General features: G+C 35.9%; 6 protein-coding genes across 7 annotated transcripts; 3 read left to right on the forward strand and 3 right to left on the reverse strand.

Annotated features, from left to right (window-relative positions):
- The first annotated feature begins 101 nt into the window (after positions 1 to 101).
- LOC124925056 (11S globulin seed storage protein Ana o 2.0101-like) lies at positions 102 to 1,795 on the forward strand. The gene is made up of 4 exons (XM_047465030.1): positions 102 to 399; positions 527 to 786; positions 893 to 1,327; positions 1,409 to 1,795. The coding sequence occupies exons 1-4, from the start codon at positions 102 to 104 to the stop codon at positions 1,793 to 1,795; spliced, it is 1,380 nt and encodes a 459-aa protein (XP_047320986.1).
- A 1,964-nt stretch (positions 1,796 to 3,759) lies between these two features.
- Positions 3,760 to 5,656, forward strand: LOC124925057 (11S globulin seed storage protein Ana o 2.0101-like). The gene is made up of 4 exons (XM_047465031.1): positions 3,760 to 4,057; positions 4,126 to 4,385; positions 4,477 to 4,914; positions 4,996 to 5,656. The coding sequence occupies exons 1-4, from the start codon at positions 3,760 to 3,762 to the stop codon at positions 5,380 to 5,382; spliced, it is 1,383 nt and encodes a 460-aa protein (XP_047320987.1). The 3' UTR covers positions 5,383 to 5,656.
- A 2,216-nt stretch (positions 5,657 to 7,872) lies between these two features.
- LOC124927266 (probable aspartyl aminopeptidase) lies at positions 7,873 to 12,419 on the reverse strand. Its single transcript, XM_047467655.1, has 10 exons — positions 12,231 to 12,419; positions 12,052 to 12,139; positions 11,516 to 11,651; positions 10,568 to 10,840; positions 10,235 to 10,379; positions 9,844 to 10,083; positions 9,169 to 9,304; positions 8,699 to 8,880; positions 8,416 to 8,528; positions 7,873 to 8,145 (listed from the first exon to the last, which is right to left on the reverse strand). Exons 1-10 carry the CDS (start codon positions 12,417 to 12,419, stop codon positions 8,037 to 8,039), a joined length of 1,611 nt encoding a protein of 536 aa, XP_047323611.1. The 3' UTR covers positions 7,873 to 8,036.
- LOC124927268 (18.1 kDa class I heat shock protein-like) lies at positions 12,418 to 13,234 on the reverse strand. 2 transcript variants are annotated; one of them, XM_047467658.1, is made up of 2 exons: positions 12,765 to 13,234; positions 12,418 to 12,545 (listed from the first exon to the last, which is right to left on the reverse strand). In XM_047467658.1, exons 1-2 carry the CDS (start codon positions 13,209 to 13,211, stop codon positions 12,453 to 12,455), a joined length of 540 nt encoding a protein of 179 aa, XP_047323614.1. In that variant the 5' UTR covers positions 13,212 to 13,234; the 3' UTR covers positions 12,418 to 12,452. The 2 variants fall into 2 exon arrangements, with proteins under 2 accessions (XP_047323614.1, XP_047323615.1); XM_047467659.1 differs by lacking the exon at positions 12,418 to 12,545 and adding an exon at positions 12,581 to 12,657.
- A 1,446-nt stretch (positions 13,235 to 14,680) lies between these two features.
- On the reverse strand, positions 14,681 to 15,462 carry LOC124927269 (18.1 kDa class I heat shock protein-like). The gene has a single exon (XM_047467660.1). The coding sequence runs from the start codon at positions 15,377 to 15,379 to the stop codon at positions 14,906 to 14,908; it is 474 nt and encodes a 157-aa protein (XP_047323616.1). The 5' UTR covers positions 15,380 to 15,462; the 3' UTR covers positions 14,681 to 14,905.
- A 2,541-nt stretch (positions 15,463 to 18,003) lies between these two features.
- LOC124927267 (7-deoxyloganetic acid glucosyltransferase-like) lies at positions 18,004 to 20,592 on the forward strand. Its single transcript, XM_047467656.1, has 2 exons — positions 18,004 to 18,544; positions 19,492 to 20,592. The coding sequence occupies exons 1-2, from the start codon at positions 18,010 to 18,012 to the stop codon at positions 20,433 to 20,435; spliced, it is 1,479 nt and encodes a 492-aa protein (XP_047323612.1). The 5' UTR covers positions 18,004 to 18,009; the 3' UTR covers positions 20,436 to 20,592.
- The last annotated feature ends 1,936 nt before the right edge of the window (positions 20,593 to 22,528 follow it).

Consider the following 22,528-nt stretch of genomic DNA (forward strand, 5'->3'; position numbering starts at 1 on the left):
GAAACTTACGTGGAGTTCTCTCAGCCAACTTGTCTCCCTTATAAATTATCCCACATTCTTCATTTATTCATATCCCACTTCCTAATTAGCTATCTATAGCCATGGCTAACTCTTGTGTCCTTCCAATTAGCATACTATGCTTCCTGGTCCTTACAACCGGAGGCTCTGCTTATAGACAAGCTGGCCAACAACAGCAAGCGCAGTGTCGCATCCAGAGCCTCAACCCTCTTGAGCCTGCTAGGCGCCTCCAGCATGAAGCTGGTTACACCGATGTTTGGGACCAGACCTCTGACCAGATTCAGTGTGCCGGTGTGGCCGCCTCCCGCCACCTCATCCAGCAAGGAGGCCTCCTCTTGCCTACTTTCAGCAATGCCCCTTTGCTAGCATATGTTGTAAGAGGCATGTTGTTCTACTTAATTATCTATCCCCTCTCCTTGTTAAATTTTACTACTATTATTTAATTTTGAGTACTTAAATATTAAATATTGTGATTGAAAGCAAAAACCTGCATGCATGCATGGAACAGGTAGGGGAATTGTTGGCACCATAAATCCAGGCTGCGCAGAGACGTTTCAATCGAGCGCACAAACTGAAGTTGAAGGACAATTTGGCTCTCAAAAGTTTAGGGATCAACACCAGAAGATCCACCGTTGCCGAAAAGGAGACATTGTTGCCTTCCAAGTCGGTGTAGCTCATTGGGTCCATAACGACGGCAACGAAGACCTTGAACTCATGGTGGTACACGATACCAGCAACGCAGAAAACCAGCTCGATCAAAACCTCAGGGTAACTAACATATAGCCTATAAATATATATTACTCTCTTCGACATTTTAACAAACACGACGTGCAAGAATAAATTAGAGAGCGAGTCTTCTTGAATTGTGTTGCAGAGATTCTTCCTTGCCGGTAACCCACAAGAGACGATAGAAATGCAACAGAGAAGGGGCCAACAAGAGGAGAACTTTTCAGGTAACCTTTTCCAGGGATTTGAGACCAAGGTTTTGGCGGAATCCTTCAAAGTCGACTTGGAGACAGCCGCAAGACTACAGGGACAAGATGATAACAGGGGATTCATCGTGAGAGTAGGGAAAGAATTCGAAATGCAAAGACCATCAAAGTACGAAGAGGAAAGAAGAGAGCAGAGCCCAAGAAGCAACGGATTCGAGGAAACCGTTTGCACAATGAGGATCAGAGAAAATCTCGATGATGCAGAGAGAGCAGATGTGTACACCGCTCAGGGTGGTCGCATCAGCACCGTCAACAGTCATAATCTCCCAATTTTGAAGCAAATCCAATTGAGCGCCGAGAGAGGAGTCCTTTACGAGGTAAACTTACAAACAGCGACCTAGAGACTCAAACTGACAAGTTTTCTAACTGTTTCGATCTCCCCTTAAAAAAATGTGCAGAATGCAATGGCTGCGCCACACTGGACCCTTAACGCCCACAACATAATCTACATATTGCGTGGGTCGGGCCGAATTCAAGTGGTGGGTCACTCCAACCGGGCCGTCTTCAATGGAGAAGTCCGCCAAGGGCAGCTATTGGTCGTCCCTCAGAATTACGCTGAAGTCAAGCTGGCGGGAAGCGAAGGATTAGAGTGGGTGTCATTCAAGACAAATGACAGGGCGGTGTCAAGCCCGCTTGCTGGGAAGACTTCGGTGATCCGGGCAATGCCAGAAGAAGTGGTGATGAGTGCTTTCCGCGTGTCGAGAGCCGAGGCACATAAGCTAAAGTACAACAGACAGGAAGTGAGGATTTTCCCTCAGTCAAAGAGGCAATTCGAGAGGGCTTGAAACTGGAGTAAGTATAGAAGGAAGGATGAGATGTAAGTATATAAGTATAAATAAGAGAACTTGGAAGAAGAAAATGAACACAAGTCAGTCTAGTTCTCTAAATGAATAAGGGTTTTGGAATATGAGAAAATAGGTGAATAAATAATAATATCCTGTTTTGTTTTGTTTTGCTATCATCTATCATTTTTGCATCTCAAATCAGCTTCATCTTCTTCTTCAGAAGAGATAAGTCTCATGTTTGCTTACTGAACTATGGATATTATGAAATCACTTTGAACATTAAGGTCTGGTCTAACAGAGGATCTATAATACGGAATAGACAGATAAAAGCTAATTATGCCAGACATGATCTACTTTAACACCTAATCTGCACTAGCAACAAGCCATAGGTGACCAAAGTAAATGGCTATGTGAATAAGGATAAAAGGAATGATCCAGCCAGCAAGCTGAAGAACAAATATTTTGAGAAATTGGTATCTTACCTGGCAAATAAACAGCAGCAATACAGACTGGCTAAGCCTTCATACAAATTGAGCTGTTGAAATATATAAGGTCCAGAGAGCTCATATTCACAAAGTGCAAATTTTTATAAACTATATAAGTTAATTTTTGCCAAATTGCCTGCAAGAAACGGTTTATAATTGGCAGGTCAGTTTGTTTTGTGTTTAACGACACATGCATCGTTATCAAATTCAATAAAATATCACATAGTCAATAGTTGTACAACGATAATAAATTATGGGCTAAATTAGGAATAAACTAAACATCGTATATGAGACGTTGGCTACTTATAAATGCAGTTATATGTCTTCACAACTTCTAAAACTTCTTGATTATTTCGCATCTTTAAATCTATAAACATTTCTTTCTTGTCTGTCAAGTGATTGAAGCATCCAATGTCAATAAACCAAACATCACCTTATGAATCAACTTTATCGAATTGAGCCATAAACAACTTTCTTTCACATGCATAATTAACTTTGTTATATATCATCGTACCAACAATCTGATACTGATAAATAACAGTGAATATAACTTTTGTTGTTCCTTTTGTAATTGGAAAGTTATAGCAAAGCTCAAAAACATATTTGAAAGTAATTGAGAAATTATAAATTATTGTTATGAAAATTGAGATATTCACATAAATATTAAAAAATATTCATTTTTACATTCCAGCTGTTCATAAAGCCATGCATGTCCTTGCCCGCATAGGGTTGCATGTGTCTCTAGCTGCTGAGAATATTAATTGATTTGTCTGCATGCATCATGCATACAAAAGTTAGAAAATAAAAATATCCATTTTGAAATGGGTCAGTATGTGTCCTTGTTGTGGGTCAGTATGTGTCCTTGTTGTGAAAGGAGATGATCATTCTTACACAGTTACACCACCTCTCCTTTAATATACCATAAAATAACAATAAAAACTCAGTTGGTTTGAAGAAGGAAATAAGCAAAATTTAGCTAGAAATTATTTGTTTGCCTCTCATCTATTTATTTTTTATTTATTATAAAACTTCTTGTTTTGAGAAACTTATAAAACTTTAACATCTTCTTAAATAAGATAATTAAGTAATTATTCAAACATTGAACATGTTTAGTTTATACACAGACTAATAATTAATGCTAAAAATGGTTTAATTTATTGCAAACTATTGCAGGGTATTCAGCTTCTTAGTTCTCTGCCTGAACCTGGACTACATTATTTGTATGTATCCCGAAACTTGTTTTCATACTAACGCAACGGGACAAACCAAAACCTTGAGCTTTAATTTGGCCAAGGTTGCCACGTATTCTTTGTCAGGGATACTGTAAAACAAAAACCAGCAATGCAATGATGCAAACAGCAATGCCCTATGAAACTTACGTGGAGTTCTCTCAGCCAACTTCTCTCCCTTATAAATTATCCCTACAATCAACATTCTTCATTCATTCCTATCCTACTTCCTAATTAGTTACATATAGCCATGGCTAACTATTATGTCCTTCCAATTAGCATACTATGCTTCCTGGTCCTTACAACCGGAGGCTCTGCTTATAGACAAGCTGGCCAACAACAGCAAGCGCAGTGTCGCATCCAAAGCCTCAACCCTCTTGAGTCTGCCAGGCGCATCCAGCATGAAGCTGGTTACACCGACGTTTGGGACCAGACCTCTGACCAGATTCAGTGTGCCGGTGTGGCCGCCTCCCGCCACCTCATCCAGCAAGGAGGCCTCCTCTTGCCTTCTTTCAACAATGCCCCTTTGCTAGCCTATGTTGTACGAGGTATGTTGTAATACTAGTTAATTGCACATCCCCTCTATTTGTTGAATTTTACTTTATGGTTGGAATAGGTAGGGGAATTGTTGGCATCATAAATCCAGGCTGCGCAGAGACCTTTCAATCAAGTGAACAGACTGAATCTGATGAACGATTTGGCTCTGAAAGGTTCAGAGATCAACACCAAAAGATCCACCCTTGCAGGAAAGGGGACATTGTTGCCTTCCAAGCTGGTGTAGCTCATTGGGTCCATAACGACGGTAACGAAGAACTTGAACTCATGGTAGTCCACGATACCAGCAATGCTGACAACCAGCTCGATCAAAATCTCAGAGTAACTAACACATAGCATATATATATAATGTTCTCTTTGGAAATTTAACAAACATTAAATTATTAAGAGTCATCTTGATTAATTATTCCAGAGATTCTTCCTTGCCGGTAGCCCACAAGAGTCTGAGAAGCAACAGACGAAATATGGGGGACAACAAGAGGAAATCTTTTCAGGCAACCTTTTTCAGGGATTTGAGACTGAGGTCTTGGCGGAATCCTTCAAAGTTGATTTGGAGACAGCGGCAAGACTACAGGGACAAGATGATAACAGAGGATTCATCGTCAGAGTAGGGAAGGAATTCGAAATGCAAAGACCATCAAAGTACGAAGACGAAAGAAGAGAGTGGAGCCAAAGAAACAACGGTTTTGAGGAAACTGTTTGCACAATGAGGATCAGAGAAAATCTCGATGATCCAGAGAGGGCAGATGTGTACACCGCTCAGGGTGGTCGCATCAGCACCGTCAACAGTCATAATCTCCCAATTTTGAAGCAAATCCAATTGAGCGCCGAGAGAGGAGTCCTTTACGAGGTAATCGTACAAATAGCGACCTAGAGACTCAAACTGACAACGTTTTCTAACTGTTTCGATCTCCACTTAAAAAATGTGCAGAACGCAATGGCTGCGCCACACTGGACCCTTAACGCCCACAACATAATCTACATATTGCGTGGGTCGGGCCGAATTCAAGTGGTGGGTCACTCCAACCGGGCCGTCTTCAATGGCGAAGTCCGCCAAGGGCAGCTATTGGTTGTCCCTCAGAATTACGCTGAAGTCAAGCAGGCGGGAAGCGAAGGATTAGAGTGGGTGTCGTTCAAGACAAATGACAGGGCGGTGTCAAGCCCGCTTGCTGGGAAGACTTCGGTGATCCGGGCAATGCCAGAGGAAGTGGTGATGAGTGTTTTCCGCGTGTCAAGAGCCGAGGCACATAAGCTAAAGTACAACAGGCAGGAAGTGAGGATTTTCCCTCAGTCAAAGAGGCAATTCGAGAGGGCTTGAAATTGGAGTAAGAATAGAAGGAAGGATGAGATGTAAGTATATATGTATAAATAAGAGAACTTGGAAAAAGAAAATGAACACAAATCAGTCTAGTTCTCTAAATGAATAAGGGTTTTGGAATATGAGAAAATAGGTGAATAAATAATAATATCCTGTTTTGTTTTGTTTTGTTTTGCTATCATCTATCATTTTTGCATCTCAAATCAGCTTCATCTTCTTCTTCAGAAGAGATAAGTCTCATGTTTGCTTACTGAACTATGGATATTATGAAATCACTTTGAACATTAAGGTCTGGTCTAACAGAGGATCTATAATATGGAATAAACAGATAAAAGCTAATTATGCCAGACATGATCTACTTTAACACCTAATCTGCACTAGCAACAAGCCATATGTGACCAAAGTAAATGGCTATGTGAATAAGGATAAATGGAATGATCCAGCCAGCAAGCTGAAGAACAAATATTTTGAGAAATTGGTATCTTACCTGGCAAATAAACAGCAGCAATACAAACTGGCTAAGCCTTCATACAAATTGAGCTGTTGAAATATATAAGGTCCAGAGAGCTCATATTCACAAAGAGATTGGGAAGCTAGAAGAACTAACTGAAGAACCCTTCCCACCATACATAAGTCTGCACAGTAGATATATATATTTATTTATTTACAAAAGTTAATTTTTGCCAAATTGCCTGCAAGAAACGGTTAGTCAAACTATTATTCCTAAAGTGCATAAACCTAATAAAAACAGGTTTCATGTTTAGACAAATGAATCTCTATATGAAAGATGCAGAAATATCAACGGCGTGAGCATAGCGTGGTTCAAAAAAAAAGAAATGAAACTTGTGGAAGAGACATAGTTTTGGTACCCCGTACCTGAGATTGCTTGAGAGAAGCCATGGATGGATGAGGATAGAAGAGGAGATGTTTCCAGTGAAGGTAGCCATGAGGCCGACGATGGCCCACCTCCAAAGAAGAAGAGAGCCGGCGAATAGATGAAATGAGGAAGAAGACCGGCGACCGGAAAACCAAATCATAAAATTAGGGTTTTTTATTTTTATTTTTATTTTTATTAAAAGAAAAAGGGGTGTCATGCTAATTCAGTCGTTATTAAAGGCTATGACCGTCGTTAAAGGTTATATAAGTTAATAATTCTTCTTTTTACTTGTTTGTGTTACAAGAAAAAAATGTTCTTAAAATATAACAATCCCTCCATAATGGAATTTGATTTTGTGAAATTTACTGGAGAAATAACAAAGATTTGATTGTGTTATATTATTTGGCTCAAGTTCATGTAGAATTCATACTAGTTTGATGGATCTTATTATTATTATTATTTGTGTCTTCCCTATTAGAATTAATAATTATTAAAATTTTATAAAAAATAATTTAAAACATTAGATTTTGCCATTCCTTTGACTATTTTGTTAGAGAATTTAAACACAAAATTTGTATGGTATGATTATTGAAATTAATTCAAATATTTTTTTATATATTATTAATAATTACATATGGATCTTTATCAAAATAAAGATTAAATTTAATTAAAATGATTTAATAAAGTATAAAATTTAAAAGTTTATTTAGATATATAATAAGTATATAATCATAAAATATATATTCGTGTAGAAACCGACACATCATTTATTTAAAACTCATATAAATATAGATAATAAGTATATTTCTGTTTAATCTCATATAACGACTATTAATGTATAGTTAAAAGATTAAATATTTTAATCGAGACATTAAAGATCAACCAAAAAATATCTCTTAAAAATATTTATTAAAAATTCATTTATACTTCCTCAATTCAAAAATATTTTAATGAAACTCTAAATGAATAAGGGTAAAGAATATGAAAAAATAAGTAAATAAATAATAATTATCATGTTTTGTTTTGCTATCATCTATCATTTCCCCATCTTTTTTTTTATCACTTTTGTTTCAACTATTAATCCTCCCTTTTAAAAAATAAAAAAACATTATTCATATAGCTTAAAATCACTATTCAAACATTCCGAATTGTATGGAGGTTTTTCTCACCCAAATTATAGCTTAAACTTGTCATGCTTACTTAGTCCCCTATAAAAATACAACTTTTATAAAAATACAAGTTTGATAAAAATAAAAAAACTCTTTTGAGTTTTATGGTTTTAGTCAAACAAATGTCATAAAAAGTAGATAATAAATTATTTGACACATTTTGTTTTCAACATGCTTCTTGTCATTTCTACCACAGTTCTAGTATCCTCTCGATTACACTATCTTACTCAGGTTCTCAAACAAGAGAAACTGGCCTTTATATCGGAACTACTAAAGCAAACCTATTGGCAAATCGGGCAAGAGGCTGATGTTACTAAACAACTGCCACAAATCTGCCCTGTCAAATTCCTTCAACATTGATACGACGTCAATACTTATTTTTTTGATAAAGGTCGATGATGCAATATAATATAAATGAAAGTGAGATTTTGCGGTCTGCGTGTGTGCTCAAACAAAGAAGAGTCTGGTCCTCATTTAAACATAACGACAAAATTAATAAAAAAAACACGAGTGTTCACATTGTCATCCAACACACCTTAAACACTAGATCAATAGAAATTTCTTTACCTGCAAACTAAGGACATATTCGACTGAAAACTGAAAGAAGTCTAAGAATCTACACTCAACTTTGTGTCTATGATTGAAAATGTGGTGTAGAATGCCTTGAAATATTTATATGCGTTGTCAATATCCTCAGTCCCACATACCTCTCTTATACTGCAGAGATCACATAAAACTAAATCAGTAGTCTTTCTATACAGATTTGTCATGTTAATAAAGTTCTATGTATCTACATATGTTAGATTGGATAACATTTGGAACCATAATGTATCTAAACTTAGTCTGACACAGATTTATAAATCTATTAACAGCTTTTGTACCAAATTCAGAAAGCAAAAGAAAAAAACATGTTGCCAAATATTAGTGGTGATTCATCTCTTTTAAGCCCAGTTATGGACCACCGCTAAAGACGAGCATGTGCAATACCTGTGCATAGAAAGCTGAGGAATACCGCAATCAACTGTTCTAATGCCAACCCCTGCAGCAAGAATTGGACCTATAGTTGATCCACAACCCGTGTCATTTCTTACTACAAATTCCTGCAAGGATGAAATGAATTCAATAAATAAGAATTTATGATCGTATTTTTAACTACAAATTCCTTATGCAGTTATGTAAAATTAATCACCAACTCTTTATGAAAGAGAAGGCAGATTCTTAATCACAAGAGAGGCTAAAATATCAGCCAAAACGGAGAAGGAAAGGAGACCTGGAGTGGGAGATTGTGAATTTTTGCAATTTCTTTGAAGAGAAAAGATGTAACTCCACTGGTAGCATAACGCTGATTTGCATTGTGTTTGATAACAAGCCCTTTCTGCAACTGAGGCCGGTGATGATCTTCATGCTTCTCTGCGAAATTAGGATGCACTCCATGTGCCATATCTGCAGATACTGCACACAAACTCCAAATTGGAAATTTATACAGGGAGGGAGGAGGTTTAAAGAAATTAAAACATGACATTTTTGAAACTCAGAATACAACAGCACATTTATTTTCTTGTATGTTACATTCTTTCCCATAGTAAAGAAGAATAAAAGAGAACAACACATTTATTTTCTTTTCTCTCTTTCTGAAGTCTGAACCCTACATATATATTCACTCATCATAAATAAATTGAGTACTTTTGTTTACTGGAAAATGTATGCATCTAATGAAGAAATATGCAAAGACAGTCATACCCAGAAAAGATCGATGTATAGTACGCTCAAGAGCACCTTCTCCTGCATGTTCATATGAAGCTAGGCAGCCAACAATACGCCTCATAGCCTGAAACATGGTTGGTGCACCAGCTCCCTGAGGTGAGTTTGAGCCTACCTGTAGGACAATAGTAGTTATAATACCACAGATTGAAAACTTAGCGCATGGAATCACAATACCACTTGTTTTATGGTATCAAGTCTCAACAGGGCATTTTGTCTATATTAATTTTTTGCCATTAAAGTTAAATCAAATCTCAACTATCATAATATTTTTTAAACGTGACCTCTCTCTAAACAAACAAAAGTTCTTTTGCAATTGAACGGCCTATTCTCATAGATTTTGTTCAATTACAGAAGGATTGACAGAGAAAAGTAGGTTAAAAAATTATATATAAATTCTAAGAATTTAATGGTATTGAGTGAATTTGGACAAAGGGTAATATTTTGCCTGGGAAGGGGATAGCACATCATCCACCGCTTCGAGCCCCACATCAATCAAGGTGTTTTCAGTGTAGCCACAAATATATTATAAAGTCACTGGTAATTTGAACATTTTTTTACAAGTTCTAAGAGCTATTTGAAGATACCCGGTTATCAAAATTAGTGCGTGGGAATCCCTAAAATCCTCTTAGATGTCACAAAAAACAATATTACCTCCTCATTATCAAAAAGGGCAATCATCCTTATACCATCCTCATTTGCCAAGCACCCAGGTGTTCCACACGAATCAATAAGAGCTCTCAATGCACAAAAGCAGGAAGCCAGATTATCTAATCTTCCAGAGAATATAAATTCATTGTTTGCACCTCCAAGGCAACTAGGTTGGGTATCACAAACATTCAACTCAATACTCTCTATCTCATCAATCCCACATCTCAATTCCTCTGATAATATCTGCATAATATATAAAAGAAACCATTAAATAATTATACATTCTGGAACCCAGTAAATAAGATCTTGCCCTGTGCCCAATTATATGTAAGAAACAAGGTAAATACCACATCTAATCTTTATTCAATCAAATAATATGTATTGACAACAGTACCTGCAACAGAAGGGGATGGTGAGCTTCTTTTGAAGAAGAGACACTTTTCTCTTTGCCTTCTGCGTGCGTATTCTCAGCCTTTCTAGCCAACAGAGGAACAAGGTGAGTCTCAAAGTTTGGCATGAATCCTTCCGTATTCACAGTTCTGCAAATTCACATATAAGGGTTGCAAATAACTACCATGTGTAAATTAGCCATCATGAGATGGAAGCTAAAAGTGTGATGCATAAGATGTCATAACCATGTTTAGTATCTAGAACAAATATATCATATTAATATATTATTAGTACAAACTAGGAGATTCCTAAGAAAATTTCAGCAAAGATAACAAACTTGTCCAGATGAATGGCCAATGTTGGCACTCGTAGCAAAGGTCGCCTTATTTTGACAAGCTGGTGCAGGAAGGACCCATCTTTGCCTCTAACTATGACCCTCCCAGCCACACTCAGGTCCCTATCAAACCATGTATTCCATAAACCACCACCATAGGTTTGGACATTTACCATAAGGTAGCCAGATTTAGAAGATGCAGATTTTGGTTTGAGCTTTAGACATGGGCTATCAGTATGGGCGGCGATAACATGAAAACCATTTCCAACGCGGTACCTGCAAAACTGAATGATATAGAATCATAAAATCTATAACAAGGACTCCATAAAGGATAGACAACTTTAACTCAAGAAACTAACAGAACTACACAAAAATAATAACAAAGCAACATCATTAAGCAAAGATAAAACATTGTCATGAAACTAGAAGAATTACACAAAGTTAGCAATAAGAAACGACCAAGGAGAAAAAAATCTCTCTTTTTGTCACATAAAGATGGTGACAACTAAAAGCCATCCAGTCTTGAAGCATTTGAAAAGCTGAAGTAGTTTTGGTAGAAAATGGCTCTTTGTACAAATACATCCTAAATATGCACGTCCTCTGCGCCCTCCTTTGAAATTTATACATGGAAATCAATCTTCTTTAATCATCCATTCTCTAATGAACTTCTTTTGTACTGGGTTGAAAAGATGGAGGCAAAGTTGGATATATTTACATGATGAAAGAGAAACAGAGATTAAACAGAACTCTACCAGCCTCTTCAATAAATAAATACCTGCATTTCCCATTTAATCAAACTTGTGTATGTCTGAAAACATAAACTCAAATCTTTCCACCTAAGCGAATCTCAATCTTGTGAGGAGGGTTTCATAAACACAAAAGTGTACACCTAGACCATTTATTTTTCACTGCATTAATCAGAATGTAAATATAGAATACAATCCCCCTTACTTTTCCCCAACTACGAAGGCAACCAAAGAGGACATGTTTCGCGTGAAGAAATAACAGCCACCAGGCTTAAGATCCCACTGATCTTGCTCATTAATCATGTTGAATCCAGCAGCCAACAATTGTCGTTTTGCTTCAGCTGTAGGAAATGAGAGATAAACAGATAGATATCAGCATGTTGAATTGATATTTCCTTTTTCTATATAAACTATACCTAGTAGCTTTTTCCATGTCTACTTTTAAAGGGAGGACAACAACATGTCACAACAAGACCAAATACCTCCGCATTGAATTCCTAGCAGCTCCTTTAATTTTTATTAATGAAGTCAGGAAATTAGTTTCACCACCAGTTGCTCCCTATTTGTTCTTGCCTATTTTAATATTCTCATTTGGGCTCTCATCATCTTGTCCCTTTTTTATCCTTTAGTAGGACCAATAGCGGGCAAAGACCCGGATCAATAATAGCAAACATGGATGAAAGCTTCATGATTTAACCTATTACTACTACATCATCATCAAAATAATCTACAACTACATACCAGTAGCATGGAATTGAGTCCACGATTCGTTTAGATAATTGAGAAGATCACCGACGATGGAAGAACTCGACCCCGAACTGGACAAGCTCTGCAATAGGAAAAGACAAGTTTCTAAACACGGTATATAGAATGAATATGTAATATGTAGGGAGCGAAAGAGAGATATGTATGTGTGTGACCTCAGGGGGGTAGTTCAGGCTAGAACATAATGGACGAGTACGGGAGAAATTTCTGAGGCCGGCGACTGAGGGATTGAGGACAGAAAAAGGCAGTGAAGGAGTAAGTTTGGGCAAGAGAAGGAAAGTATTTCGAGCCTTGGGCGGACGATGGAGGAACTGCAGACTGGGTAGCTTTGTTGTGACCGCCATCGCCTCTGTAGCTGTGAACCTTTGAGTGGTGACTTATGATGAATCTGGTTCTAGCCAGAAAAATGAAGTCTTGATATCCTCTCTTAGCTCTCTAGTCCCAAACTTTATTATAATTTTCAATTGGACCTTCAAACATATTTTAATTGAACATATTAAGAGAGTATTAATGGCTGGCGGCGATTAGGCACTAAACAAGAATCTTGATTCTTGTATTAACAGTTTACTTCTTTCCAAAACCCTAGAAACAGTCGTAATCATAAAACCATATATACATTTTCACAGTAATTAAGCAGCAAGTGTGATTTAAGGATGGAGCTCTCCATTAGAGATGTCGATGGAGCTCACCTCCGGCTCCTTGAGAACTGTCACAGTCAGAACGCCGTTCTCCAAACTCACCTTTATCTGTTCCGTCTTCGCATTCTCCGGCAACATAAACCGTCGCTGGAACTTTCCACTGCTCCTCCGTTCTAGGCGATGCCACTTATCGTTCTTATCTTCCTTTTCTTTGCACCTCTCTCCGCTGATATGAATGATCTGTCCTTCCTCAACTTCCACATTGATCTCCTCTTTCTTCAACCCAGGTAAGTCCGCCGTAAAGACGTGAGCCTTCGGCGTCTCCTTCCAGTCGATTTTAGCGCTGGCGAAGTCAGAGTTATCCCGGGAGGAAGAGGAATTGGAGAGTGCGTTGGGGAAAGGGAAACCTATATCAAAGGAATCCCAGTCGTCTTGAGAGAAGGGATCGAAGACGTTGTTTCGTCGTTGTTCGCCGACGATGCTCGGTATTAAGGCCATCGCCGGTTCGGTTAATTATCTTGTAATCGTCGCTGTATGTCCTCCGACGTTTGTCACGGCGAATATATAATAATGTAGGGGATAGACAACTCTAGAAGAATTACCGTGATCCATCTTTACTTGACACGTGTACGGTTCCATATTCTTCCTAGATCTTTCTCTATGTTTCTACCCTCTTTTTTTTCTTTAATAAATAAAAAAAATTGTCTAATTATTATCTAAAATTCGAATTTGGATGGTTTTGACTCAAATTATGAACATCTGTTTTCTAATTTTAAAATATAACTTATTTTTTATTCACATTTAAAAAATTGTATTTTGTAGTATTGATCATACTAATTAAATTTAATATATTTTTAATTAAAATGTAGTAATTTTATCACATAATTTTTGTAAATTAAACTAATTAATTGTAGTCAAAATAATAATTGATAATTACTTGTCTAAAAGATGACAATAGTGAAAGAAAATAGCCACTGTTTTTCATTTTTATTTTTTTTAGCAAAATAGAAGATATTTATAAATAGCAACGATTAACTTGGATTAGCAACGAAAGCATTAGCGGCTACTAGCAATCGGTTTAACTGCTGCTACTGACCTTTAGCGACATCCGTCAAACAGCCCTTTTTATAATATTTTAATTTTCAATTGTCAGAAATTACTTTTTTCAATTACAACCATAAAACAAATGAAACTTATCATTATCATGCACTATAAATTCAATTGTCAACTATCAAATTCTTAGATTATATATGTATTGAAATATTGACTAGGAAATAATACCTCTTGAGGAGTTAAAAGTAAACATATTTTCTTATAAGTAAGGTTAGAGAAAGCGACGCTGACCGTTATTCTACAGCGACTCTAATCTGACAATCACGTGAAAAAAATAAATTACGGTGTGAAAAAAATAATAATTTATCATCTAAAAAATTAGAGAAAGAAAATTAGAAGAAGAAAGTCGAAGAAAGTCATATTGCAGAGATTCGAGAAACAAGACTTTCCTCTTCAAAGATAGAGAATGTTTATCCTTTCGACACTTAAAATTCGTAATTCCTACAAGTAGACATATACACTGGAGTACAGCAAAAGCACATTCTAAAGTATTCCTTCAATTATTTGTTCTAAAGCATCCCTTTCAATTATTTGGAAGGTTTCTTGGTCTCATGTCCAAACAGAAATAACTGGTTTATCCCCAAACCCCAAACTCTCTGGGGCAGAAGAAAGACAACAGTATTTTCTACTTTCTATGTATTAAAATAATTAGTTGTCTCCAAAATTTTGTTAGAAGAGAATATAATAAACTATAGTCTCTAGTATCACCAAATGAAATTATATTGCAACAATGTTTACTTAGATATTTGAAAGTAGGTACTTTTATTTACGAACGAAATCAATAAGAAATCGAGTAATTATTATTATTTATTTATTCTATGGCATCAACTAGAATTATCACCGTCATCATCAAATACAACAAAAACATGTCCCAATTTATTTTATTTTATTTTATTTTACTAATACACTTAAGTCATTGAAAACTTGATTTCATTCACTTCCATCACCGGATGGATACATACAAACACAAACTCAGAATTATCACACTCGACTGAAAATCCTCTTACAACTACTAATTAACACACACACAAACAAACAAACAAACAGAAAATGGAAATCTTTATTCTGCGAAGCTCTTCTCAGCCGGAAATGTCAATTGACTTCACCTCCGGCTTCTTCTTCGGCTCCTTTGGCACGGTCACCTTGAGGACACCGTTCTCCATGGTGGCCTTTATCTGCTCCATCTTCGCATCCTCCGGCAACCTGAACCGGCGCTGGAACTTTCCACTGCTCCGCTCCATCCGATGCCACTTATCAGTCTTCTCTTCCTGTTCTTTGTTCCTCTCTCCGCTGATCTGAAGAATCCGATCTTCTTCTACCTCCACTTTAACCTCTTCCTTCTTCAGCCCGGGTAAGTCCGCCGTAAACACGTGAGCCTCCGGCGTCTCCTTCCAGTCTATTCTGGCGGCTGCGAAGGCAGAGGTCTCCCGGTGAGAGGAATTGGAGGAAAAAGGGATTAATCCTGATTCGAAGGAATCCCACAGGTCTTGAGAGAAGGGATCGAACAAGTTGCTTCGTCGACCACCACCAAAAATGCTCGGAATTAAGGCCATCTCTTTGCCGATTATCTTGAAAATTGCTAGAAAGCTTTCTTTGTAGAAATATATCACTTCAATACTCTGCACTTGACCTTGGATCGGCTACGTGCTGGTGCATATAAAAGGCCAGGAGACACTTCTAGTAAGTTCGCGGACTATCTCACATGGTCTAGAGATCCAATCATCATAGAACACGTGTACGAACACGATGGTCTTTCTATTTCTTAGCCAACTACAAACCAAATAATGAGAGATAAGTTTTATAAAAAAGAATATGAGATTATAAGTTTATAAATATTTAACCGGGTTGAGTTTTCATTAAACCCAAATTATTTTTAATCTAACTAATTATTTAATTGTGTATTTATTTTGAGAGATGATTAATATAAATTCTAAACATTTTTTTTTTTCTTGTAATGTGGGAGTTTAATATATTTTGTGATCTCAAAAGTTAGAAAAAGACTTTATTTGATTAATAATATTATATGTGTGAAAAATAAAAATTATGAATCAAATTAAATTGTTATATATATTTTAAAAAATTCACTAAATTTATGATTATATTTAAATATATATTTATAAAAATATATATATACTTATTCGAATTACTCAATTTGTTTGAATGGAATTTATTAAAAATATTGAATTAAATATAATCATCGTACAAACACTTCATTTATTTATTTTTCATTTTTAACATAGTGAAAGTAAATTTATATTGATAATAAATAAGATCATTTCCAACCCCTTACTCAAACCTAAATGAGTTTTTCAACTCCACCATTCTAGGATGGCAACTATAGGATAATAATGGAGTGATTCGGGACGAGGAATACATTTATTATCCTCACTTCATTTTTATTTTAGAATTTTTTTAAATATATCATTGTCTCGTTCAATTTGGGAATTCACGTGGGGCATCATTTATAAAATACTTTTTAAAAAATAAAAAATTATATAAGTGAATTTTTTAATATAATATATATTGTAATATATTAAAATTTTATATTATTATAAAAAAATAAACGTACACCTCTTATAAAATATAATGAATAAATAAATATATTGATGATTTTATATATTTAACTGCGTTTATAATATTCATGACAGAATCGGGGTGAAATTGGGGCGGGGCGGAGACACAAATACCATCCCGCTCTATCCCCTTTCGATTTCGGAGAAAAACCACTCCAAACGGAATAATTCGGTTCGATTATCAAGAGACAATTTCAAATTGTAATCCTTAATCCTTACGACCCTCCACATCTATACTCAAACCCAAAATGAGTCTATCACCGTTCTCTTACTTCCAAACTCATTTTTACGTATTTACTATTCAGATACACAAAATATTTTACAAATATAAATTAGTCCTCCAACTAATAACATAAGTTAATTTTATATATTTATTTTTTTATATAATTTATTTATATCCAATTAATAACATAAGTTAATTTTATATATTTATTTTTTTATATAATTTATTTATATGTTTAACTTTTTTATTTTGATTCTATATTTTTTTTAATAATATTTGTTTTATATTATGAATTTATAATAATGAACAGTATTAATAAAAAAAATATAAAAAATTATATAATTTTATTGATTTTCAGTTTCTAAAGTGGTTAAATATATATATATATATATATATATATATATATATATATATATATATTATTAAAAAAAATTGATGTAAGAAAAGAATGCTCTAATAATTTTTTTTTTTTTAATTTGAAAATATGTTTATGGATTGAAGATATACTCTATGCGAAAATTAATGATTTGAATTTAAAAATGAATTTTTATATTGGAAATGGTCTAATACTTATTATAAAATGTATGACTATGAGAGTCTTAAATTATTCATATTACACACATTTGCTTCAATCCGAAAAAGAGAGTTTGTTGGGATAAGAATTTTTCGATTTTATTAACATTTAAAAATTTTACGTTATTTTATTATTTATTATTTTTTTTAACATTTAAACAAATCTTGTCATCTTTTTTATAAAAGTTAACTTATCTAAAAAGTTAATATATAAAAATTACTCTTTATAATAAGATTTATCAATTGTTTGTTTGGTTTGATTAGATTAAAATATTTACATTTATCCTTTAGAATCATTCTAAAATATTTTAAGAACTTTGATGTTATAACTCAAAATATTTTGCTGTAAAATAATTTATCTGTTTTTTTTGTAACTTAAATATGAAAATTAATTATAAAATTACTTTCTTATCTACTTTTAATTAAAAATCTTTAATTTATTTATATTTCATATATATTAAATAAATTATTTTTACTTTTTACTTTAATTATTTTTTAAAAGTAATTGAGATTGACATCAAAATAAAATATTAATTTAAAAAAATACTTTTATTTATAAAATAAAATAAAAAGTAGTGTATTCATATCTTATAAGATGACAAACATAATCAAACATTGTATTAAAATATTATTAAAGAAATCGATAATATCAAAGTTTTAAAGATAGATTTAGAATATTTTGTCAAATTTAAAAGATATGTTACCCTGTCTTGACTAGTGTTCATCTATCTGATAATAAATACAGATCTCTCTATATATATTGTAGAATTTGTTTTCGAAATAAGTGAATCGGTCGATTGAACTAGACGACGAGATGGATAAAGGAAATCCCCAAGAAGAAGAAGCCTTCTCCTCCTCCTCCTCCCAATCCCATGTCCTAATCTTCCCTTTCCCTTTACAAGGCCATGTGAACTCCATGCTCAAGCTGGCCGAGCTTCTCTGCTTCGCCGGCATCAATGTTACCTTTCTCGTCTCTGAAAACGTCCACTCCCGCCTCCTCCTTCACTCCGACGTCCACCGCCGCCTCTCCCTCCATCCCGGTGCGTTTCAATTCAAGATTTACTCCGACGGTCTCCCTCAAGAAGACCCACGATCAGGCCATGAGTTCCTCGCCCATCTTCTTATCTGCCTCAAAACCACCATTAAGGATTTCTTCTTAGATAACTATGCTCTCGGCCCCCTCGGCTTGCCCACGTGCATCATATCCGACGGTGTTATGAATTTCGTGCTTGACGTTGGGGAAGAGAAGGGTATTCCCGTCATTTACTTCCGGACTATCGGTGCTTCAAGTTTTTGGTGCTATTTTTGTCTTCCTCAGCTTATTGATTCCGGCGAGATTCCGTTCCAAGGTTTACTTTTCTAACTTCTAACACTTTTTATTATTTAATTTGAACCTTTTGAACTAAACGAGATCTTCTTTATCAAAATTTATATTTCACTTTATACCACTCTCACCAAATATGTGAGTTTTCCTTTTCTTTTCTTTTAGTTAATTTTATACCACTCTCACAAAATATGTGAGTTTTCCTTTTCTTTTCTTTTCGTTAATTTTAATTTATATTTTAAAATAAATAATTTTTGTGAAGGTAATATATAATGGAATCATGATAGATTAATGGTTATTTATCTTGACCAGAATCGATAAAAATGATACATTATGATTTTGATTATCATTTAAAATGTTTTAAATTTAAATACATACATCTGATAGTTGAAGTTGGGCTAGTTTTCTATATTTAAAAATAAATTAAAAGACATAAAAAAATATGTATTAATTTGAGAAATTTTGTAATATTTACTAACAATTTTAAATGCATATTTTTAATGTTTTTATATATTCTTTTTGATCAATTAAAAATTAATTAACAACCATAAATGGTGGATTAGGGATAAAGTTTTATGCCTAAATAACAATTTTGGGGCTTATTTCTTTTTTTTTTTTTTAGCATTTCATAAAATTATACCCAGAGTTGGTCTTCACCTTTGAGCTGCCCAAGTAAAATAAAAAAAAATTAAACAAGGATATCACATTGCAATATATAATGACTTAAATATATATAAGTAATAATTTATTTTTTAAGTTTATAAATATATAAATAAATAAAATGCTTTGTTGGGCTTAAAATATGTTTTTAATAGAATTTTTAGTAGATTTAAAAATATTTGGCTGCCCTGCCCGTTGGGTAGGTCGTCTGTCCTAACTCCTAACTAACCCAGAGGCTTGCTGGGGGCAGGCCCTGACAATAAACAAATTATATATATTTATATTATTGATGCATTTAAGCTTTATATTTAGGAACCGACATGGACTTGCCAATACAAAATGTAACGGGCATGGAAGGATTCCTCCGGCGAAGAGACCTTCCAAGCATATGTCGCAGTGATCTAAATAATAACCCAACTTTGCAGGGTATTATGAAAGAGACTCTACAAACTAGACGTGCTTGGGGTCTTATACTCAATACGTTTGAGGACCTCGAGGGACCGGCCCTTCTCCAAATTCGAACTCAAATTCCCAATGTATACACTATCGGGCCGTTACATGCCCACTCAAAGATAAGGCTAGCCGAGACAATTGAGATGAAGAAAGATGTGGTGTCATCAACTTCCAATAGTCTTTGGAAAGAAGATAGAAGTTGCATATCGTGGTTGGATTCTAAACCAAACAATTCGGTCATCTATGTGAGTTTTGGGAGCCTATCCATCTTGACAAGAGAACAACTTGTTGAGTTTTGGCATGGTCTTGTGAGTAGTGGCAAGTGCTTCTTGTGGGTCATAAGGCCCGAGTCTATAGTAGATGGAGATGGTGGTGTTCCGATAGAGCTCGAGGAGGGTACTAAGGAAAGGGGTTATATTGTGGGTTGGGCACCGCAAGAAGAGGTTTTAGGGCATCCGGCCGTGGGTGGATTTCTAACTCATAGTGGATGGAACTCGACTCTTGAAAGTATTGACCATGGGTTGCCTATGATTTGCTGGCCTTATTTCCTCGACCAACAAGTTAATAGTAGATTGGTTGAGAGCTTATGGGAATTGGGCTTGGATATGAAGGATATTTGTGATAGGTTAGTAGTCAAGAGAATGATCGATGAGTTGATGGATGGTCGGAGAGACGAGTTTAAAATGCGTGCCAAACATTTTGCAAAATTGTCGCATAAAGCAATTACTAGTGGCGGATCGTCTTACTCGAATTTGGATCGCTTAATTGAAGACATAAGATCAATGGCTCACAAACGCATCTAGTACAAGCAAAATGTCCGAGTTTGATTTTCGGCCCATCTATGAATAAACATTCAAACTACCAATGATTTCTTATTTGACAATGAGACCATAAAATTTGCAATTGTTTGTATTGATTCTGTTGTTTCTTACTCATGGATTTCAAATGCCCTTTTTCATGTTATGTTTTTAATGCTTAAATTTTATAATATTGAATAATGAGTCCATTTTGAATTAAAGAAATGCTCCTATATATGATAGTCTAGTTTATTAGTCTTAGTCCTCAAATCTCAATCAACCTGTATTTATGAGGAGCCAAAAAAGGAAGTTGAGACTTGACTCCCTATTAGTATATTGTATATATCTTGTTACCTTGTTTAGATTCCTAGATTAGTGGGTTACCTTGTTTAGATTCCTAGATTAGTGGTTTACCTTATTAAGAGTCTTTTGACTAGTATATATTGTAACATTGTTTATCAATAATAACCATGGATTAATCCCTATCATGGTATCAGAGTAAAGATCCTCTCAAGATCATCAATCGAATTTTTTTTTCTCTTCCTCCCACCTTGCTGCCTCACGCACAAACTTCTAATGTCTGTCCCACCTACTAATTCAGACTCCTCCTCCAATCAAAGTCAGACGCCCACCACCATGTCTGTTTCTCAATACCACTCTGCTTTCTCTGTTAACAATCTCCGCTCCATAATTCCTATCACCCTAGAGATGGGTAGCGAGGAATATCTCTCTTGGGCAGACCTTCTCGAAAACCACTGCTTGATTCACAATGTTTACGAACATCTCAAACCAAAAACTCCCAACGCCTCCGAAACACCTTCAACATCTTCCGAGACCGACTCTCTTCTGTGGAAACGCCTTGACGCCCTTGTCAAGCAATGGATATTTGGAACAATATCCAAGGATCTACTAAACACGATCCAAAAACCTGGTATGACGGCTGCTCAGGCTTGGGAACGTTTAGCGAATATATTTCAAGATAACACAGGTTCTCGCGCTATGTATCTTGAAAATAGGTTTTCTCAAATTCGTCTCAATGATTTCCCAAACATGAGTGCTTATTGCACTGAATTGAAGATGATTGCGGATCAACTTGCTAATGTTGATTGCCCCGTTTCTGAAAATCGACTGGTGTTGCGTCTACTTGGGGGTTTGAATGAAAACTACGAAACAATCGCCACCATAATAGGTCAAAAGAAGCCTCTCCCATCTTTCTACGATGCTAGATCTGATTTGCTCCTTGTTGAAACAAGGAAGGATGAATTCGTCCACACAAACACCTCTTTTATTGCCTCGGACGATCGTAGCCAAGGCCGCGGAAACAACTCTAGCCAATCAGCCCGTGCTACCGGCCAGCAGCAGCAGCAGGGCACCTCTAGCGCGCAGGAACAGGCCGGCCAGGGCCGAGGACGCAGCCAGCGCGGCAGAGGACGCGGTCGCAACACCAGCCGCACATACCACCAGCAGCAGCAATTCTGGGCACCTCCTGGCCAACAGCAATGGGCACAGTGGGCGCCTGCGGGCTGGACAGCACCCCCTTGTCCCTACCCGACACAACAGATCTGGCCGCAGCAGCAAAGCGCCCCCTGGCACGCATCTGGTCAACAGCAACAAGGCGCCTCCTGGCGCGGTTCTGGCTATCAGCAGCAACACACTCGGACAGCAGGAGCAGGCGTACTCGGTTCTCGGCCACAGCAGGCCTACATGGCTGAGACGAGCCAGCAGCAGCCCCAAAGTTACGTTGCAACCGATATCAATCAGGCGATGCACACTTTATCCCTTACTCCGCCTGACGATACTTGGTACATGGATTCGGGAGCAACTTCACACATGACACCCAACTCAGGTAGTCTCTCGCCTTATTCTAATTTAAATTGTGTTAAAAATATCATTGTTGGGAGTGGACAGGAAATCCCGATTCGCGGTATTGGTAAAACTAACTTAAAACCACCCTTACCACCCTTACTTCTGAACAATGTTCTACATGCTCCCAAACTCATTAAAAATCTTATATCTATTCGTCGGTTTACTCGTGATAACAACGTCTCTGTAGAATTTGACTCACTTGGTTTTTCTGTAAAGGATTTCCAGACGGGGAA

The sequence above is a fragment of the Impatiens glandulifera genome, chromosome 2 (genome assembly GCF_907164915.1).
Source record: "Impatiens glandulifera chromosome 2, dImpGla2.1, whole genome shotgun sequence".
In the NCBI taxonomy this organism is placed as follows: Eukaryota; Viridiplantae; Streptophyta; class Magnoliopsida; order Ericales; family Balsaminaceae; genus Impatiens; species Impatiens glandulifera.

What these genes read in the sequence shown, in the direction of transcription:
- LOC124925056 (XM_047465030.1), top strand. Translation starts at nt 102, where the DNA reads ATGGCTAACTCTTGTGTCCTTCCAATTAGCATACTATGCTTCCTGGTC. An exon ending in GCTAGCATATGTTGTAAGAG is followed by an intron (nt 400 to 526) that starts GCATGTTGTTCT and finishes TGCATGGAACAG; the next exon opens with GTAGGGGAATTGTTGGCACC. An exon ending in AGCTCGATCAAAACCTCAGG is followed by an intron (nt 787 to 892) that starts GTAACTAACATA and finishes ATTGTGTTGCAG; the next exon opens with AGATTCTTCCTTGCCGGTAA.
- LOC124925057 (XM_047465031.1), top strand. Translation starts at nt 3,760, where the DNA reads ATGGCTAACTATTATGTCCTTCCAATTAGCATACTATGCTTCCTGGTC. An exon ending in GCTAGCCTATGTTGTACGAG is followed by an intron (nt 4,058 to 4,125) that starts GTATGTTGTAAT and finishes TGGTTGGAATAG; the next exon opens with GTAGGGGAATTGTTGGCATC. An exon ending in AGCTCGATCAAAATCTCAGA is followed by an intron (nt 4,386 to 4,476) that starts GTAACTAACACA and finishes TAATTATTCCAG; the next exon opens with AGATTCTTCCTTGCCGGTAG.
- LOC124927266 (XM_047467655.1), bottom strand. Translation starts at nt 12,419, where the DNA reads ATGGCGGTCACAACAAAGCTACCCAGTCTGCAGTTCCTCCATCGTCCG. An exon ending in GCCTGAACTACCCCCCTGAG is followed by an intron (nt 12,140 to 12,230) that starts GTCACACACATA and finishes TTCCTATTGCAG; the next exon opens with AGCTTGTCCAGTTCGGGGTC. An exon ending in CCCTTTTTGATAATGAGGAG is followed by an intron (nt 9,305 to 9,843) that starts GTAATATTGTTT and finishes ATTGTCCTACAG; the next exon opens with GTAGGCTCAAACTCACCTCA.
- LOC124927268 (XM_047467658.1), bottom strand. Translation starts at nt 13,211, where the DNA reads ATGGCCTTAATACCGAGCATCGTCGGCGAACAACGACGAAACAACGTC. An exon ending in CAGTTCTCAAGGAGCCGGAG is followed by an intron (nt 12,546 to 12,764) that starts GTGAGCTCCATC and finishes ATATGTTTGAAG; the next exon opens with GTCCAATTGAAAATTATAAT.
- LOC124927269 (XM_047467660.1), bottom strand. Translation starts at nt 15,379, where the DNA reads ATGGCCTTAATTCCGAGCATTTTTGGTGGTGGTCGACGAAGCAACTTG.
- LOC124927267 (XM_047467656.1), top strand. Translation starts at nt 18,010, where the DNA reads ATGGATAAAGGAAATCCCCAAGAAGAAGAAGCCTTCTCCTCCTCCTCC. An exon ending in CGGCGAGATTCCGTTCCAAG is followed by an intron (nt 18,545 to 19,491) that starts GTTTACTTTTCT and finishes CTTTATATTTAG; the next exon opens with GAACCGACATGGACTTGCCA.